Source organism: Pristis pectinata, chromosome 11, assembly GCF_009764475.1.
Source record: "Pristis pectinata isolate sPriPec2 chromosome 11, sPriPec2.1.pri, whole genome shotgun sequence".
NCBI lineage: Eukaryota > Metazoa > Chordata > Chondrichthyes > Rhinopristiformes > Pristidae > Pristis > Pristis pectinata.
Genome location: NC_067415.1, coordinates 3,803,931 through 3,825,353, shown reverse-complemented (window position 1 = coordinate 3,825,353; position 21,423 = coordinate 3,803,931). Strand labels below are relative to the sequence as shown.

Here is a 21,423-nt window from a genome sequence, read left to right as displayed (position 1 = left end):
AGCACTGCAGAAAATTTGCACGCACCCGATTAATTTTGGTGATTGCAGTGTATCTGTGTGCGCTATTTATCTTTGTGTGTGTGTGGATTTACTGTGATCTTGTTTGAACAGGACAGTCATGTGGTGTGCCTGTTTAATAATGTAGCAGGGCACAGATTTTGTTTAATTTCAATACATTCAGTAGTGTTAATACATTTTTTTAACATCACACCATTGCCTCTTATGTGGTCCCCTGGGGTGATACACCCTTTTGTTGTTTGAGGGACTTCCCCACCAGACACCAGACCCAGACCCTCAACGTCCAGTAGTGGAGAGACACTAGACTGTGTCCTTCTCCACGGAACCTTTGCATTGGCTGCACCGAGCTTCAGTGCATCCCTCAGCACCTACTCCTGCAGCCTGGAATTCCCTTAGGGACACCTCACTGTGCTGGGAGACCAACAAGTTTCAGGCTGACCAAAGGGCGTTCTTAACCGAGTTGATGACCTTGATGTCGGTCTCGGTGTGTGTCCCTGGGAACAGCCCATAGATCAGAGGGACCTCTGTTACGCAGCTGCTGGAGATGAACTGGGACACGGACTCTTGCATCCGTCTGCACACCCTCTTAGCAAATCCACAGTCTGCAAAGAGGTGGGTGACTGTCTCCTCCCCCCCCCACAGCCGTCCCGAGGGAAGTGTGCATTGGGGATGATATGACGTTTATACAGGGAGGATCTGACTGTCAGGGGCCCTCTCACCGCCAGCCAAGCAAGGTCTTGATGCTTGTTGGTGAGTTCTGGAGATGGGGCATTCTGCCGTATGATTTGGACAGTTTGCTCAAGGAACCATCCCACAGAATCCATAGAGTTCCTGTTCCGCAGTATCTGCAGGATGTTCCGTGCTGACCACTGCCTGATGGACTTGTGGTCAAAGGTGTTTACTTGGAAGAGCTCTTCCACAAAGGACAGGTAGCAATGTCCAGCTGATTGGGACACTGATCCTGTTTTGACTCGAGGGCCTGAGTTATAGGGAGAGGTTGGGCAGGCTAGGACTTTATTCACTGGAGCATAGTTGACTGAGGGGTGATCTTATAAAGGTGTATAAAATCATGAGGGGTATAGATAGGGTGAATGCACTCAGTCTTGGGGAACCAAGAACTAGAGGGTATAGGTTTAAGGTGAGAGGGGAGAGATTTAATAGGAACTTGAGGGACAACTTTTTCACGCAGAATATGTACATGGAGTGAGCTGCCAGAGAAAGTGGTTGAGGCAGGTACAATAGCAACATTTAAAAGGTGCATGGGATTGGAAAGGTTTAGAGGGATATGGGCCAAACACAGGCAGATGGCACTAGCTTAGATGGGCATCTTGGTTGGCATGGACCCATTGGGCCGAAGGGCCTGTTTCTGTGCTCTATGTCTCTATAACTCTATCTGGAGTGGGACTTGAGCCCATTGACTCTTACTACATACTTCTCACTGTGGGGACTTTCTTCTGAGCAGTCACTGATGTTCTCCAGGGCAGCAAAAAATTCAGATGAAGACCACCAGTTTCTGCTTTTATAACTGCAGTGACCAATTTTGATTTTTCATTTTGCTATCTATGTCTTAGCCATGCCCAAAATGCATCTGTAAAAGTCGAAGGGACTTTTTATCCTGTTCCAAGTCGTTGTATCTATGTAGCTGGTTAAACTACCAAACTTACAGAGGCTTTTACACAGAGAGTGGCGGGTGCCTGGAACAGACTGCCAGAGGTGGTGGTGGAGGCGGATTCGATGGTGGTGTTTGTTAGACAGACACATGAATGTGCGGTGAGTGGAGGGATATGGATCATGTGCAGGCAGAAGAGATTTAATTTGACATCGTGTTCGGCACAGACCTGGTGGGCTGAAGGGCCTGTTCCTGTGCTGTGCTGTCATAGAATCTCAGAGTTATACTGCACGGAAACAGGCCCTTCGGCCCAACTGGTCCATGCCGACCAAGTTTCCCATCTAGGCTAGTCCCATTTGCCCACATTTGGCCTATATCCCTTTAAACCATAGAACCATAGAACCATACAGCACAAAACAGGCCCTTCAGCCCACCGTGTCGTGCCGTCCATCAGACCACCCTCACACTACCTAACCCCTTCCTCCCGCATATCCCTCTATCTCACGTTCCTCCATATGCCTATCCAACAAGCTCTTGAACCTGTTCAATGTATCTGCCTCCACCACCACCCCAGGCAGTGCATTCCATACACCCACCACCCTCTGTTTGAAGAAGTTGCCCCTCAGGTCCCTTTTAAATCTCTTGCCTCTCACCTTAAACCTGTGCCCTTTGGTTCTTAATTCCTCAACCCTGGGAAAAAGACTGTGCGCATTCAACTGATCTACATCCCTCATGATTTTATACACCTCGATAAGATTACCGCTCATTCTCCTACGCTCCAATGAATAAAGTCCTAATCTGCCAAACCTCTCTCCAATACTCAGTCCTTCGAGTCCCGGCAACGTCCTGGTAAATCTCACAGTGCTGTATGTTCTATGTTCCATATTGTAAAGAGGAAGGGGTTTTGTGGAGTTGTTGAAGAGAATAACAGCCCGATAGAACAGTCATACTGTTGCCTTAAGAGTCCCACCACCTGTCTTCTCTTCCCTCTTCAACAATCTATCCAACTGTTACTATTGAATCTGTACAACTGGCTGTCTGCAAAACACATCTCCTCATCTCAGCTTGCTTTGCTCGTCATCATTAACCCTGTGCCTCCCTGCTCACCTCTGGACTTCCTTTTGCTCCGTCAAAGCCCTTCCTGATTTTGATCCCTCGGTTGTCTCCCTTCAACCTGCCCGCTCTAATGAGAACGACGTCCATTTTCCATTCTCTCCATGCAGACTCCATTAAACATAACTACCTTGCCTAACATTCCTTGAAAGAATCAGCAGCTTTGAATTCCTGGGCGTTAACATATCGGATGGCGTGTCCTGGTGATGCAATCATCGGGAAAGCATGCCAGCACCTTCACTTTCTTAGGAGGTTAGGGAGGTTCGGCTTGTCACCGAACAATCTAACAAACTTCTACAGATGCACTGTTGAACGTATCCTGACTGGTTGCATCACGGTGTAGTACGGCAATTCGAATGCGCAGGAACGTAAGAAGCTGCAGAGAGTAGTGGACTCTGCCCAATACATCATGGGCACATCCCTCCCCACCATCGGGAGTATCTACAGAAGGTGCTGCCTCAAGAAGGCAACATCAAAGAACCCCACCGTCCGGGCCATGCCATCTTCTCGCAGCTCCCATCGGGCAGGAGGTACAGAAGCCTGAAGTCCCACACCACCAGGTTCAGGAACAGCTACTTCCCTTCAACCATTCGGTTCTTGAACCAACCGGCACAACCCTAATCATTACAGTTTAGCAACACTATGACCTCATCACTTTGCATTAAAATGAACTGTTCTTTTTTGTTCTATGTTCTTTCTTGTAAAAAATGTTTAATTTATGTTTTTCTTGTGAATGCTGCTTATCTGATGCTATGTGCCTGTGATGCTGCTGCAAGTAAGTTTTTCATTGCACCTGTGCACACATGGACTTGTGCAGATGACAATAAACGCGACTTTGACTTTGTAGCTGTCTGCTACAGATGTGAAAATCAAAGTCTGGGTCATTTCTCTTCACATCCTGGGAGTTAAGGATGGATCTAACTGTCTGCTTCTATTACAGATATTCCTGCTAACTTGCCCACCTTGCCGTGCTGTCCTCGTACTCTTCAGGTGAGCATTATAAGATAAGATAAAATATCTTTATTAGTCACATGTACATCGAAACACACAGTGAAATGCATCTTTTGCGTAGAGTGTTCTGGGGGCAGCCCGCAAGTGTCGCCACGCTTCCGGCGCCAACATAGCACCCCCACAACTTCCTAACCCGTACGTCTTTGGAATGTGGGAGGAAACCAGAGCACCCAGAGGAAATTCACGCAGACATGGGAAGAACGTACAAACTCCTTACAGATAATGGCCTGAATTGAATCCAGGTCGCTGGCGCTGTAATAGCATTATGCTAACCACTCACTACCGTGCCTGCCCTGTATTACTTTCCTGTGTTCCAGGCATTTTAACTTGCTTTGGATTGGATTGCTTTATTATTGTCATATGTACCGAGATACAGTGAAAAGCTTTTGTTTACGCGCCATCCAGAAAGATCATTCCATACAGAAGTACATCGAGGTAGTAAAAATGAAACAGAATGCAGAATATAGTGTTACAGTTACAGAGAAAGTGCAGTGCAGGGAGACGATAAGGTGCAAGGTCATAATGAGGTAGATTGGGAGATCAAGAGTTCATCTTTAACATATGAGAGGTCCGTTCAAGGGTCTGATAACAGTGGGATAGAAGCTGTTTTTGAGCCTGGTGGTACATGTTTTCAAGTGTTTGTATCTTCTACCCGATGGGAGGGGGGAGAAGAGAGAATGACTAAGGTGAGAGTGGTCTTTCATTACATTGGCTGCTTTCCCAAGGCAGAGAGAAGTGTAGACAGAGTCAGTGGAGGGGAGGCTGGTTTGTGTTGATGGACTGAGCTGAGTTTACAACATTCTGCAATTTCTTGCGGTCCCAGGCAGAGCAGTTGTCATGATACATCCAGATAGGATGCTGTCTATGCTGCATCTGTAAAAATTGGTGAGGATGATAAGATAAGGTAGTTATTAATTATTCACATGTACATTGAAACTCACAGTGAAATGCATCTTTTGTGGAGTGTTCTGGGGTCAGCCCGCAAGTGTTGCCACACTTCCGGCGCCAACATAGCACCCCCACAACTTCCTAACCCGTACGTCTTTCGAATGTGGGAGGAAACCGGAGCACCCAGAGGAAACCCACGCAGACACAGGGAGAACGTACAAACTCTTTACAGACAGTGGCCGGAATTGAACCCGGGTCACTGGTGCTGTAATAGCATAATGCTAACCGCTACATCGGGGACATATAGAATTTCCTTAGCCTTCTGAGGAAGTAGAAGTGCTGGTGAGCTCTCTTGGCCATAGCGTCCACGTGGCTGGACCAGGACAAATTGTTGGTGATATTTACACGTAGCAACTTGAAGCTCTCAACCATCTCCTCCTCAGCACCATTGATGCAGCATCGTCGTACTCCACGCCATTTCCTGAGGTCAATGACCAGCTCGTTTGTTTACTGACATTGAGGGAAAGGTTGTTGTCTTGACACCATGTCACTAAGCTCTGTATCTCCTTCCTGTACTCCATCTCGTCGTTGTTTGAGATCCGGTCCACTGCGGTGGTATCATCTGCAAATGTGAGGAGCAGTGCAGGGAACTTGCAATATAACAAGCGCCTTGCAAGGAATGCATTGGTAGCCTAGCAGTTAGCATAACGCTATTACAGCGCCAGAGACCCGGATTCAGTTCTGGCCGCTGTCTGTAAGGAGTTTGTACGTTCTCCCCGTGTCTGCGTGGGTTTCCTCCGGGTGCTCCGGTTTCCTCCCACGTTCCAGAACGCTCTACACAAAAGATGCATTTCACTGTGTGTTTCAATGTACACGTGACTAATAAAGAAATCTTATCTTATTTTTCCACTCTGTACCTAAGCTGTGATCTGTACTAGCTACGAACAAGAGTTCATCTCTAGTCTGTTCCAGTTAAAATTGTGACTAACCTACCCCTGAACTCCTTCAATCTGCCTTAATTATGCTTTACAACAAAAATCTATAAATCAGTTTTGAAGTTTTCAGTTGATCTCCTAAATCTTTTTTGGGGAGAGATTATTACAGATTTCCACCATTTTTGCTGAAGAGATTAGTGCCTCTAGTTTTAAGGAAGTCCAGATGAAGGGTCTCAGCCCTAAACGTCAACTGTCCATTTCTCACCACAGATGCTGCCTGACCCACTGAGTTCCTTCGACAGATTGTGTCCTGCTCCACGTTCCAGCATCTGCAGTCTCTTGTGTCCCTATTTTTCTCTCTTGTTTTGAATGGATCTCTATCCCCAGCCCTGAGTTTTTTCTCCAACTCAAGTCCTTTGTTTCTCTGAACTACTTCAATTAATCACTGGAGAGAATGCAAGCCCCACCTGTGTGTATTTTTATTCATTCAAGGGGATGTGGGCTTCACAGACTGAGCCAGCATTTAATTGCCCATACCTAGATGCCCTTGAGAAGGTGGTGGTGAGCTACCTTCTTGAACCGCTGCAGTCCTGGAGGTGTGGGTGTACCCACAATGATGTTGAAGCTCTCAACCATCTCCACCTCAGCTCCACTGATACAGACAGGGGCGTGTACTCTGCCCCCCCCCCCCCCACCTTCCTGAAGGCAATGATCAGCTCTTTTGTTTTGCCGATGTTGAAGGAAAGGTTGTTGCCTTGACACCATGCCCCTAGGCTCTCTATCTGCTTCCTGTACTCCGTCTAGGAAGTTCCAGGATTTTGACCCAGCGATGATGAAGGAACGGCAATATATTTCCACGTCAGTGTGGCTTGGAGGCAACTTCCAGGGGGTGGTATTCCCCGTGCTTTTGTTTGCCTTGTCCTTCTAGCTGGTATAGGTGGTGGGTTTGGAAGGTGTTGTCTAAGGATCCTCGGTGAGTTGCTGCAGTGCCTCCTGTAGATGGGACAACCTGCTGCTACTGTGTGTCAGAGGTGGAGTGAGTGAGTGGCTGTGGGTGGTGTATCTGTTGAGCAGGCTGCTGCGTCCTGGATGGTAAATTGGTTTATTATTGTCACTTGTACTGAGGTACAGTGAAAAACTTGTCTTGCACACCGATCGTACAGGTCAATTCATTACACAGTGCATTGAGGTAGTACAGGGTAAAACAATAACAGAATGCAGAATAAAGTGTTACAGTTACAGAGAAAGTGCAGTGCAGGCAGACAATAAGGTGCAAGTCATAACAAGGTAGATTGTGAGGTCAAGAGTCCATCTTATCGTACTAGGGAACCGTTCAATAGTCTTATAACAGCGGGATAGAAGCTGCCCTTGAGCCTGGTGGTACGTGCTTTCAGGCTTTTGTATCTTCTGCCCGATGGGAGGGGGGAGAAGAGAGAATGGGTGTCGAGCCTCTTGAGTGTCATTGAAGCTGCACTCACCCAGGCAGGTAGAAACCTTTCTCTTCATTTAGCCTTGCTCCCTGATCTCATTTGGGAGTCCTGGCTGCAAGCAAAGTCAATATCTCCCTCCTCAGCTGCACCACCTCAGTATAACAGTGATGAGTCGGTTCACTAGTTCTGGCCCAATTTGACTTACCTGTAATCATAGAACATAGAACACTACAACACAGTACAGGCCCTTCAGCCCACAATGTTGTACCAACATTTTATCGGGACCTGTAACTCCTGAAAATATCAGAATCAGGTTTATTATCACTGACATATGTCATGAAATTTGTTGTTTTGCGGCAGCAGTACAGTGCAAGACATTAAAAATGACTATAAATTACAAAACTAAATAGTGCAAAAGAGGAATAACGAGGTAGTGTTCATGGGTTCGTGGACTGTTCAGAAATCTGATGGTGGAGGGGAAGAAGCTGTTCCTGAATCATTGAGTGTGGGTCTTCAGGCTCCTGTACCTCGTCCTTGATAATCCCCAAATTCTTCTCCACCCAGTTTGGATTTTACCAGTTTGTCAAGACTGGCAGATGCTGTGATGAGTTTCTATGGTAAATTCTACACTAACTAGTTGTTCTCACACATGGGTACAGGTGTTGTTGGCAATCGTAGCATTTCTTGTCCATTCCCGATTACCCCTGAGCTGAGTAGCCAGTTAAGAATGTGGGTCCGGATTCCTCTGTAGACCTGACCAGGATGCTGCCTGGATTAGAGGGTATAAACTACAAGGAGAGGTTGGACAAACTTGGGTTGTTTTCTCTGGAGCGGTGGAGGCTGAAGGAAGACCTGATAGAGGTTTATAAGATTATGAGAGGCATAGCTGGTGCCTTTTCCCAGGGTCAAAATGTCTAATGCTGGAGGACATGCATTTAAGGTGAGAGGGGGAAAGTTCAAAGGAGATGTGCAGGGCAAATGTTTTACATAGAGGGTAGTGGGTGCCTGGACTGCGCTGCCAGGCGTGGGGGTGGAGGCAGATATGATAGTTTAAGAGGGTCTCAGACAGACGCATGAATATGCGGGGAATGGAGGGATAGAGATCATGTGCAGGCAGAAGGGATTAGGTGTCAATTAGTTCAGTACAGATATTGTGGGCTGAAGGGCCTGTTCTTGTGTTATACTGTTCTATTGGTATAGATGGCAGATTTTTTCCCTTGAATGACTTCAGTGAACTAGATGGCTTGTTACAACAATCCGTGCTTTCACGGTTACCATTACTGAGTCAGGCTTTGTTAAAAGAAAAATATTCCAAGTTTATTTAATTACATGAAATGAAATGAAATTCTCCAGCTGCCATGGTAGGGCAGTGCACACGCTCCTGTTTACATCAACAGGGCTGAGGTCGAGTGGGTTGAGAGCTTGAAGAAGCAATGGCCAAGAAAGCTCACCAGCGCCTCTACTTCCTAAAGAAATCCGGCATGTCTCCTTTGGCCTTCACCAATTTTTATGCATCACGGCTTGGTTGGCAACTGCTCTGCTCGAGACCACAAGAAAATGCAGAGAGTTGTGGACACAGCTCAGCGCATCACGGAAACCAGCCTCCCCTCCATGGACTCTGTCTACACTTCTCGCTGCCTCGGTAAAGCAGCCAACATAATCAAAGACCCCACCCACCCCGGACATTCTCTCTTCTTCCCCCCTCCCATCAGGTAGAAGATTCAAAAGCCTGAAAGCACGTACCACCAGGCTTAAGGACAGCTTCTATCCTGCTGTTATGCGACTATTTTATAGTCCCCTAGTACGATAAGATGGACTCTTGACCTCACAATCTACCTTGTTATGACCTTGCACCTTATTGTCTGCCTTCATTGCACTTTCCCTGTAACTGTAACACTTTATTCTGCATTCTGTTATTGTTTTCCCTTGTACTACCTCGATGCACTGTTGTGATGAAATGATCTGTATGGATGGCATGCAAAACAAAGCTTTTCACTGGACCTCGGTACATGTGACAATAATAAACCAATTACCAATTATAAGTGATCCAGGACTTTGACTGCTGAGTGCTGTGATTTAAGCAATAAACCACAGAAACTCATATTATAAATGAAACTGAATGGAAAACAGAGACATAATGACATGCGTTAAACAGGAATTTGGAAGCTAATGTCAGCATGTGACAAACAATGAGCAGCATGGATTGAAACCCTCAGGGTGCCTTGGAACTGCATGAAGTTCTGTGCAAACCAAGTCGTGTTTATTAAACCACGTTCTCCCCAGTGTCGGGTGGCACAGAGTGTGGAGGCTTCGATCTGTGAGGCTTGGGGAATTGTGACATAACCGATCAATGCAGCACTCCACCAGTAACAGGTTGCCAGACCAAAATAGGACACCCCATTCCTCCCAATAAAACAATGCTCCTCAGGTCAGCCATCTGTGGACAGAGGAACAGACCTCTTAGGTCGATGAGTTTTTTTTTAGCAGAATCAGTTCTGATGAAGGCTCGTCGTTAACTTGGTTTCTCACTCCATAGATGCTGCCTGATCTGCTGAGGATTTCCAGCAGTGTTTTTCTTTTTAGATTGAATTTTGGTTTACAGTTGCATTGAAATTATGTTACTAGGCTTCTGATACTGGAAGGATGATACAGAGATCAGAGTTCAGATCCCACCAGCACAGTTGAATACTTTAAATTTAATTAAATAAATCTAAAAGTTTAGTCATAGAGTTGTGGAGCACAGAGATCCCTCAAGGTTGCCGCGCAGGTTGATAGGGTTGTTAAGAAGTCGTATGGTCTGTTGGCCTTTATTAGTCAGGGTTTTGAGTTCAGGAGGCATGGGGAGATGTTGCAGCTCTATTGAACATTGGTCAGACCACACTTGGAGTATTGTGTTCAGTTCTGGTCGCCTCATTATAGGAAGGATGTGGAAGCTTTAGAAAGGGTGCAGAGGAGATTTACCGGGATGTTGCCTGGATTGGAGAGCATCACAAGATCACAAGACAAGGGAGCAGAAGCAGGCCATTCGGCCCATCGAGTCTTCTCCAAGGAAAAGGGAAAAAAAGAAATGAGAAATGGGGAATTGGGGGGGGGGGGTGGTGGTGGTGGAAAAAAAACAAAAAAAAACCTATTCTGATCCCAATTTCCGGCCTTATCCCCATATCCCTTGATATCCTGACTATTTAGATATCTATCTATCTCCTCCTTGAACGCCCCCACTGATCTGGCCTTCACTGCTGTACGTGGCAAGGAGTTCCACAAATTCACCACCCTCTGGCTAAAGAAATTTCTCCTCATCTCTGTTTTGAAACTGTACCCTCTAATTCTAAGATTGTGCCCTCTGGTCCTGGACTCACCCACCAAGGGAAACAGCCTAGCCACATCTACTCTGTCCTTTCCTATCAACATTTTAAATGTCGCTATGAGGTCCCCTCTCATTCTTCTGTACTCCAGTGAGTACAGTCCAAGAGCCGACAAACGCTCCTCATACGTAAGCCCTTTCATTCCTGGAATCATCCTCGTAAATCTCCTCTGAACCCTCTCCAACGTCAGCACATCCTTCCTAAGATGTGGGGCCCAAAACTGCGCACAATTTTCCAAATGAGGCCTCACTAGTGCCCCGTAGAGCCTCATCAACACTTCCTTACTTTTATACACTATACCTCTCGAAATGAATGCCAACATAGCATTCGCTTTCTTTACCACTGATCCGACCTGGTGGTTAACCTTTAAGGTATCCTGCACGAGTACCCCCAAGTCCCTTTGTACTTCCATACTTTGAATTTTGTCTCCTTCTAGATAATAATCTGCCCGCTTATTTCTGCTTCCAAAGTGTACAACTGCACATTTCTCGACATTGAATCTTATCTGCCATTTCCTTGCCCATTCTCCTAAACTATCTAGGTCTCTCTGCAACCTTCCTGTCTCCTCAATACTCCCTACTCCTCCACCTATCTTGGTGTCATCTGCAGACTTAGCCACAAAACCATTTATTCCATCATCCAAATCGTTAATGTACAAGGTAAAAAGGAGCGGTCCCAACACCGACCCCTGCGACACACCACTAGTAACCGGTAACCAACCAGAACTAGATCCTTTTATTTCCACTCTTTACTTCCTGCCAACCAGCCAATGCTCCACCCATTCTGTTATCCTACCCGTAATTCCATGACCTCTCATCTTATTAATCAGTCTCTTGTGAGGCACCTTATCGAAGGCCTTTTGAAAGTCTAAATACACAACATCTACCGCCTCTCCCTTATCCACCCTACCTGTGATTTCTTCAAAAAACTCCAATAGGTTGGTCAGGCAGGATCTTCCCTTCACAAAACCATGTTGGCTAGGACCTATCTTGCCTTGCGCCTCTAGGTATTCCGTAACCCCATCCTTGAGGATAGATTCCAATAACTTTCCCACCACTGACGTCAGACTAATAGGTCTGTAATTTCCTTTATGCTGCCTCCCTCCTTTCTTATACAACGGAACTACATTTGCGACCCTCCAGTCCTCCGGAACCATGCCAGAATCTATTGATTTCTGGAAAATTATCACCAATGCCTCCGCTATCCCTAAAGCCACCTCCTTCAGAACCCAGGGATGCACCTCATCCGGTCCGGGAGACTTATCAGTCTTTAGCCCATTTAGTTTTCCTAGCACCTTCTCCCTAGTAATCTTAACTGAACTCAGTTCCATTTCATGAGACTTCTGACTAACCGGCACATTGCTGATGTCCGCCATGGTGAAGACCGATGCAAAATATTCATTCAATTCCTCTGCCATCTCTCTATCGTCCATTATAATAGCTCCTGCACCGTTATCAATTTGTCCTATATCAACCCGTGTCTCTCTTTCACTCCTTATGTATTTAAAAAAACTCTTAGTATCCTTTCGAATGTTATCCGCCAACTTCCTTTCATAATTCATCTTTTCTTTCCTAATGACCTTCTTAGTTTCTCTCTGCAGGTTTTTAAAAGCTTCCCAGTCTTCCATTTTCCCACTAATTTTTGCTTCTTTGTACGCCGCCCCTTTTGCTTTTATTTTAGCCTTCACCTCTCTCGTTATCCACATTTGTGCCTTTTTTCCATTCAAAACCTTCTTTTTTCTTGGAATATATCTATCCTGCAATTTCCTTATTTCCTGTAGAAATTCCTTCCATTTCTCCTCTGCCGTCCCTCCAGCCAGCTTACTCTTCCAATCAATTTGTGCCAACTCCTCTCTCATACCATTGTAATTTCCTTTGTCCCACTGAAATATCGATACACCAGTTACCAGCTTCTCCTTCTCAAACTTGAAACTGAACTCAATCATATTGTGATCACTGGTTCCCAATGATTCCTTTACCTTTAGTTCCCTAATCACCTCCGGTTCATTACACAGCACCCAATCCAAAACAGCATGTCTTATGAGGATAGGTTGAGCGAGCTGGGTCTTTTCTCTTTGGAGAGAAGGAGGACGAGAGGAGACTTGATAGAGGTGCACAAGATGATAAGAGGCACTGATCGAGTGGACAGTCAGAGACTTTTTCCCAGGGCGACAATGGCTAACACAAGGGGACACGATTTTAAGGTGGAGGAAGGTATAAGGGGGATGTCAGGGGTAAGTTTTTTACACAGAGAGTGGTGGGTGCCTGGAACGCACTGCCGGCAGAGGTTGTGGGGGCAGATACATTAGGGACATTTAATAGATTCTTAGATAGACACATGAATGATAGGGAAATAGGGGGCTATGTGGGAGGGAAGGGTTAGTTAGATCTTAGAGCAGGATAAAATGTCGGCACAACATTGTGGGCTGAAGGGCCTGTACCGTGCTGTAGTGTTCTATGTGCTAAACAGGCCTTTCTGCCCATCGTGTCAATGCTGACCATCTATGTAGCAGTCACTGTGAAACTACTGGCCTGCCATAGAAGACCGAGACACCAGAGACTGCAGCTGCTGGAACCTGGAGCAATACACAAGATGCTGGAGGAACTCAGCGGGTCGGGCAGCGTGTCTGTGGAGGGAAATGGACAGTCGGTGTTTTGGGTGGAGACCCTTCATCTGACCCGAAAGAAAGAGGGGAGATCGCCAGTGTAAAAAACGCAGGGGGAGGGGTGGAGCAAGAGCTGGCGGGTGATAGGTGGATCCAGGTGAGGGGGGGTGATAGGTAGGTGGGGTGGGGGGGGGAGAGCGGGAGTGATGCAAAAAGCTGGAAGGTGAGAGGTGAAGTTACAAAGGGCTGAAGAAGATGGAATCTGATAGGAGAAGAAGGCAGAGCCTGGAATAAAAGGGAGGGAGGTGGGGAGGGGAATGAGGGGAACCTCATTTTGCCCTTGCACCTTACTGTCTGCCTGCACCGAACTTTCTCTGTAACTGTAACACTTTATTCTGCATTCTGTTATTGTTTTCCTTTGTACTGCCTCAATGCACTGATGTGATGAAATGATCTGTATGAACGGTATGCAAAACAAAGTTTTTTTTACTGTAGCTTGGTACGTGACAATAATAAACCAATTACCAATTTACCAGTGGGAGGGGTGAGTGGGTGATGGAGAGGTCGGGGGACGGGAAAGAGACCGGGTGATGGGGCCCAGTGGGATCAGGAGAAGAGAGAAAAGGGGCAGAGGCGGAGCGGTTACCAGACGTCGGAGAATTCAGCGTTCGTGCCCTCGGGTTAGTCTTGGTTTTTGGTTTGTAATCCCTTGATCTGCTTTCTTCCTCAGGTTACATGTACACATGTTGAATGGACCTCTTCTGGCCTTACTGTTCCCTGTGCTCAATACCAGACTGGTGAGTGTTGTTTTGGCGCAGGTGTTTATTCACCCTGATTTGTCCATGCTTGTAACTGTTCTCCGTGTCCTTGTAACTGCTCTTTTGATCAACTTTCCCTCCCTGTAATTCTGTAAGTAGAGTCATAGATCAATACGGCTCGGATACAGGCCCTTCGGCCCAACCAGTCCACGCCGACCACGGTGCCCACCCAGCTAGTCCCAATTTCCTGAGTTCGGCCCATATTGCTCCAAGCCCCGCCCCTCCATGTACCTATCCAAGTGCTGCTTATTGTACCTGCCTCAACCACTTCCTCTGGCAGCTCGTTCCATATACTCACCACCCTCTGTGTGAAAAAGTTGTCCCTCAGGTCCCTTTTAAATTTTTCCCCTCCCACCCTAAACCTATGCCCCCTAGTTTTGGACTCGCCTACCCTGGGGAAAAGACTGTTACCGTCCACCTTATCTGTGCCTCTCATAATTTTAAACACTTCTACAAGGTCGCCCCACATTCTCCTACATTCACACGAATAAAGACCCAGCCTGGCCAACCTCCCCCTATAACTCAGGCCCTTGAGTCCTGGCAACAACCTTGTAAATCTTCTCTGTGCTCTTTCCAGTTTAACCATGTCTTTCCTATAACAGGGTGACCAAAACTTACACTGTACACCAAGTGCGGCCTCACCGACAACTGCAACATAACGTCCCAGCTCCTACACTCAGTGCCCTGACTGATGAAGGCCAGTGTGGTAAATGCCTTTTCTGCCACCTTGAAGGGCCCGAGGGGTGTTGATGAACAAAGGGACCTTGGGGTATAAGTCCATAGATCCCTGCAAGAGGCAGCTCAGATAGAGAGGTTGGTCAAGAAGGCATACGGGATGCTGGCCTTCATTAGCTGTGCCACAGAATGTAAGAGCTGGTACATCATGACCTTATAAAATCATGAGGGGCACAGAGGAGCTGAAGAGCCACAATCTTTTCTCCAGGGTAGGGGAGTCCAAAACTAGAGGGAATAGCTTTAAAGTGACAAGGAAAAGATTTTAAAAGGGACCTGAGGGGCAAGTTTTTCATGCAGGGGATGGTGGGTATATGGAACGAGCTGCCAGAGGAAGTGGGAGAGGCGGGTACAATTACAACATTTAAAAGCCATTCGGACAGGTACACGGAGAGGAAAGGTTTAGAGGGATCTGGGCCAAATGCAGGCAAATGAGACTAGCTTAGATAGGCAAACTAGGTTGGTATGGACGAGTTGGGTCAAAGGGTCTGTTTCTGTGCTGTATTGTTCTATGACTATGTTGCAACTTTATAAAGCACTGGTTAGACCATAGCTGGAGCACTGCGTGCAATTCCAGTCACCACACTATAGCAAGGATGGGATTGCGCTGGAGAGAGTGCAGAGTTGATTCACCAGGATGTTGCCTGGGATTTGGGTTTGGTATTGGTATGGGATTTGGGTTTCAGTCATGAGGAAAGGCTGAGTTTGTTTTCCTTTGAGCAGAGGAGGCTGGGGGAGGGGAGGGACCTGACGGAGGTATGCAACATTTATTAGAGGCATAGATAGTATAAATTTTTTCCCAAGGCATCTTAAGATAAGAGGGCTTGGGTTTAAGGTGAGAACCAGGAAGTTTAGAAGGGATCTGAGGAGGTATCTTTCCCCCAGGGGGAGGGTTGGAATCTGAACGCACTGTCTGAGGGGCGGTGGAGGCAGAGACTCCCACCGCATTTAGGAAGCATCTAGACACGTACTTGAATCGCCACAGCAGAGGAGGCTGCGGAACCCATGTGGGTAAATGGGACTGGTGTAGATAAAGAGTTTGTATGTTCTCCCCGTGTCTGCGTGGGTTTCCTCAGGGTGCTCTGGTTTCCTCCCACATTCTAAAGACGTACGGGTTAGGAAGTTGTGGGCATACTACGTTGGCGCCGGAAGCGTGGCGACACTTGCGGGCTGCCCCCAGAACACTCCACGCAAAAAGATGCATTTCACTGTGTGTTTCGGTGTACACGCGACTAATAAAGGTATCTTATCTTACAATGGTCGGCATGGACATGATGGGCTGAAGGGCCTGTTTCTGTGCTGTACAACACCACAGCCTATGACCCCCTCACTATCTCTCCAATGCCCTATTGAAACCAACTGTTGAATCACTTCCACTGTCCTTTGGACAGTGTGTTCTGATCTGTTGTTCAAACATCTGAAATATTTTTAGTATATTTTGTCATGTAAGTTAAGTATAATTTAAGTTTTTGTAACTTATGTTTGTCATCACTGTAATGTACTGTGCTGCTGCTGCAAAAAAAGCTCATTTTCATTCAGAGCATTTATACCCTGTGTATGTATGCCTACGACAATAAACTTGAACTTGAATTGGATCTCAACTCACTGGGTAAAATGTCTCATCACCTCTTTAGCCAATCACGTTGCTTTAGCCTTTCCTGGTTCTCAGCCCTCCCATCACTGGGAACAGCTTATCCTTGTGTGTTTTCTCAAAACACTTCATCATTTTGAACTCAGCGAAACCTTTTCCTCTCAAGTACGATAACGTCAGGGGAAGGATGAGGCAGCGCCATAACTTGAAGGAGGGAGGATTTACAGAGATATTGTCGGGGCTGGAGAGTTTCAGTTCTGAGTTAAAGCCAAAGTCGAGTTTATTGTCAGATGCACAAGTCCATGTGTGCACAGGTGCGATGAAACCTTACTTGCAGCAGCATCACAGGCACAGAGCATCAGATAAGCAGCATTCACAAGAAAAACATCAATTAAACATAAATTACACACAATTTTTACAGAAAAAAAGGTCAATTTTAGTGCAAAGTGATCAAAGTGGTCATCATGTTGCTACACTGTAGTGATTAGGGTTGTGCAGGTTGGTTCAAGAACCGTATGGTTGAAGGGAAGTAGCTGTTCTTGAACCTGGTGGTGTGGGACTTCAGGCTTTTGTACCTCCTGCCCGATGGTAGCTGCAAGAAAATGGCACGGCCCGGACGGTGGGGATCTTTGATAATGGATGTTGCCTCCTGTAGATACTACTAATGGTGGGGAGGGAGGGAAGGTTGCCTGAGCTGTGGTTGCTTGTGTGGGCAAGGGGGAGATGAGTTATGTATTCAAAAATAGAGGCTTGGATAAAGTGAACAAGGTCTATTTACTTCAGCAAAGAGATCCATAACAAGGCATAAAGGGTTTACGGCAGATGGATTGCAGGGGATTTGAGAAAAACCCTTTGTTTTCCAGCCAAAGAGTAGCGGGAAGTTTGGAACTCCCTATTTTAGAGGGCAAGGAAGCTTGAAGTTGTCATCACCTATCATGGAATTTAATTGGGACACATGTGAGGTGTTGCATTTTGGGAAGTTGTGTTGCAGTTGTACAAGAAGTTGGTGAGGCTGCATTTGGAGTACTGTGCACAGTTTTGGTTACTCTGAGAAAAGACACCATTAAGCTGGAAAGAGTGCAAGGATTTATAAGAATGTTGCCAGGACTCGAGGGCCTGAGTTATAGGGAGACGTTGGCCAGGCTGGGACTTCATTCCTTGGAGTGCAGGAGACTGAGGGGTGTATAATCATGAGGGGCATAGAGAGGGTGAATGCACTCAGTGTCTTTCCCAGGGAAAGGGAATTGAAAACTAGAGGGCACAGGTTTAGGGTGAGAGGGGAAAGATTTAAGAGGGACCTGAGGGGCAACTTTGTCATGCAGAGGGTGGTGGGTATATGGAACGAGCTGCCAGAGGAAGTGGTTGAGGCAGGTACAATAACGACATTTAAAAGACACTTGGACAGGTACATGGGCAGGGACATTTTAGAGGGATGTGGGCCAAATGCAGGCAAATGGGACTAGCTTAGGTGGGCATCTTGGTCGGCATGGATGAGTTGGCCAAAGGACTTGTTTCTGTGCTCTATTACTCTATAGTTCTATGATGAAATTAAACCAGGGCAGGACGTACACAGTGAATGGTAGGGCCCTGAGGAGTGTTGTAGAACAGAGACCCCTAGGACTACAAGTACATGCTTCCCTGAAAGTGGCAACACAGGTAGACAGGGTAGTGAAGAAGGCATTTGGCATGCTAGCCTTCATCATTCAGAGCACTGAGCACAAGAGTTGGGACGTCATGTTACAGTTGTAAAAATCGTTGGTCAGTTTGCCCTCAGATATTGTGAACAGTTCTGGTCACCACACTACAGGAAGGACGTGACTAAGCTAGAGAGGGTGCAGAGTTGTCTTATGAGGATAGGTTGAGTGAGCTAGGGCTTTTCTCTTTGGAGAGAAGGAGGAGGAGAGGTGACTTGATAGAGGTGTACAAGATGATAAGAGGCATAGATCGAGTGGACAGTCAGAGACTTCCCTGGGCGACAATGGCTAACACAAGGGGACATAATTTTAAGATGATTAGAGGAAGGAATAAGGGGGATGTCAGGGGTAAGTTTTTTACACAGAGAGTGGTGGGTGCGTGGAACACACTGCCGGCAGAGGTGGTGGGGGCAGATACATTTTAGGGACATTTAAGAGACTTTTAGATAGACACATGGATGATAGAGAAATGGAGGGCTCTGTGAGAGGGACTGGTTAGATAGATCTTAGAGCAGGATAAAATGTCGGCACAACATTGTGGGCCGAAGGGCCTGTACTGTGCTATAATGTTCTATGTTCTATGTAAAAGACACACAAGGATGTTGCCTGGATTGGAGGGCTGTAGTCAAAAGGAGAGATTGGATAGGCTGGGTCTCTTTTCCCTGCAGCGAAGGAGGCTGAGAGATGACACAATTATGAGAGGTGTAGACAGAGTAGGTAGCCAGAGTCTGTTTCCCGAGGTAGGGGTGTCTAAAACTAGCGGGTGTAGACTCAAGGTGAGAGGGAGGAGGTTTAAAGGGGATCTGAGGGGTAGATTTTTCACATACAGTGTAGTTGGTACCTGGAATGAGCTGTCAGAGGAGGCGGTAACAGTATTTAAGAGGCATCTGGATGGGTAGAACATAGAACATAGAACACTACAGCCCAGTACAGGCCCTTCGGCCCACAATGTTGTGCCAACATTTTATCCTGCTCTAAGATCTATCTAACCCGTCCCTCCCACATAGCCCCCCATTTCTCTATCATTCATGTGGCTATCTCTCTTAAATGTCCCTAATACTTGAAATACTTGGGTATTTGAATGAGCAGGGCATAGAAGGATATGGAGTTAATGCAGGCAAGGGGGATTAGTATAGATAGACATGATGGTTAGCATAGACACGGTGGGCTGAAGGGCCTCTTTCTATGCTGTACAACTCTCTGATCATCCAGGAAACTGGGAGCAGGTTCAACAACAACACAAAATTTTCCAATCACTTGGCATCTTTAATGTGTCAGAACATCCTGAGACATAGCACAATATCAATTATTAAATAATTGATGTTAGGATGGGTCTTAAGGTACTTAAGAGGCTCTTAGACAGGCACATGAATATGCAGAGAATGGAGGGATATGGACCTCGTGCAGGCAGAAGGGATTAGTTTAATTAGGTGTCACTGGCTTAATTAGCTCAGTACAACACAGTGGGCCGAAGGGCCTGTTCCTGTGCTGTACGGTTCTATGTTCTGTGGGTCATCAAAAACTCTGTCAAAGAGGAAGGATTTAAGAAGGAGTTTTTAATAGAGAGAGGGAGAGCTTTTTAACTTCCTGTGCCCTGAGAGAACAACAGCTTCTTCAATCCTCACCACTGAATCTTCCCTACATCTGCAATTTTCTTTATTTGGCAATATTTTTGTGCTCCCTTGAGGGCCTTTACGTGTCACAGTTGTAATTTCTGTGTCTTGCTTGCAGCTTCCCTTTGAGACGGAGGTGTATTACATACAGCACATCCTCATGTATGTCGTCCCGTTTTACCTGCTCAATAAAGGGGGTAAGGATTAGAGACCTGTTCTGGATGTTGTCTGTTTATGGGCTTGTATTTTCGTGATGCCCTGGAGCCAAGAATTCTTTGAAATTAGTCATTGTTTGGCTTGTGGTAAATGTAGCAGCCAATTAACACAAGAAGATCAGACACACACACACACACACACACACACACACACACACACACACACACACACACACACACACACACACACACACACATACACACACACAGAATGACAGACGAAGAGACTCCCAGACAGACATGTGCACACACAGACACAAACACATAGATGCAAATGCGCACACACACACACACACACACACACACACACACACACACACACACACACACACACACACACACACACACACACACACACACACACAGCATTGCCAGATAATGTTGGCTGAAGGATGAGTGTTGCGAGAAGAGCTCCTGGATTGGAATCAGCAGTGCTTGGAACTGCAGCCCGGATGATGTGTAAATGCCCAGAATGTGGCTTGAAGCTACATGTTCCTGGCTCGGAGGAGGTGCCCAGTAAACATGGACGAGAGGCGTCGCCCATCCACTGCCTGCACTGGAGCGACTACACTTCTGAACCACCTCTTCACTGGGGCACAAACTTGCCTTGAGTCTCCAGTATGGACTACACTCCAGTGAGCTGTACAGTGGCATTTGTGTCCAAAGGACAGAAGAGACAACACCTTGCACTTACATAGTACCCTTTAATGTAGTTATTGTTCTCCCACAAGTGACTGTATCTTCCGTCACCTGGGCCCCGAACTCTGAAATCCCCTCCCTGAACCTCTCCACCTGTCCATCCATATCTGGACTTCTGGTCACTTGTCCCAAAACCCTTCACCTATTGGCCGGTGTCACAACATGCCACATTGTCTGTTAAAGATGTAATGCAGTCACAATAATATAACCAAGGAGGGACAAAGTGACAAGTGATGCAGTCGATTGGTTATTAGAATCCTGGAAGAGAAGATGGACAGATTTAATTAATTTCCACCAGGTTCAGGAACAGCTACTTTCCGACAACCGTCAGGTCCTTGAACCAATCTGCACAACTCCAACCCTACCTCAGCAATGGGACACTACGCACCACCTCTTGCACTGCTGTGGACAGAGTCATAGAGCAATACAGCATGGATTCAGGCCCTTCGGCCCAACCAGTCCATGCCGACCACGGTGCCCACCCAGCTAGTCCCAATTTCCTGCGTTCGGCCCATATCCCTCCAAGCCCCGCCCCTCCATGTACCTATCCAAGTGCTTCTTAAAAGATACTGTTGTACCTGCCTCACCCACTTCCTCTGGCAGCTCGTTCCATATACTCACCACCCTCTGCATGAAAAACTTGTCCCTCAGGTCCCTTTTAAATCTTTCCCCTCTCACCCTAAACCTCTGCCCCCTAGTTTTGGACTCCCCTACCCTGGGGAAAAGACTGTCACCGTCCACCTTATCTATGCCTCTCATAATTTTAAACACTTCCATAAGGTCGCTCCTCATTCTCCTACGTTCCAAGGAATAAAGACCCAGCCTGGCCAACCTCTCCCTACTTGACCTCTCCAACTTGTCTCTGATTATGGCTTTTTGTAGGACACTTTCTCTCTTCACTGTCTTGTATAATTTATGTATAATTTATGTTCTGTGTGTTGTCTGTACCTACGTGCCTGTGACGCTGCTGCAAGCAAGTTGTGCACATGACAGTAAGCTCGACTTGACTAATGGAAATGTACGAAGATCTCTGGGGTTATAGCGGCAGAGGTCACGGATTGGGGAAGGTACATGATGGGGAGTCCTGAGC

General features: G+C 46.6%; 1 protein-coding gene across 1 annotated transcript in view; it reads left to right on the top strand.

Moving 5' to 3' along the window:
• Positions 1–21,423, top strand: part of LOC127575719 (transmembrane protein 164-like) — an 86,641-nt gene that overhangs the window by 45,337 nt on the left and 19,881 nt on the right. Inside the window, 3 exon segments of the mRNA XM_052025718.1 lie at positions 3,678–3,730; positions 13,702–13,768; positions 19,538–19,616. Of these exon segments, the coding sequence (XP_051881678.1) occupies positions 3,678–3,730; positions 13,702–13,768; positions 19,538–19,616 (199 nt within the window).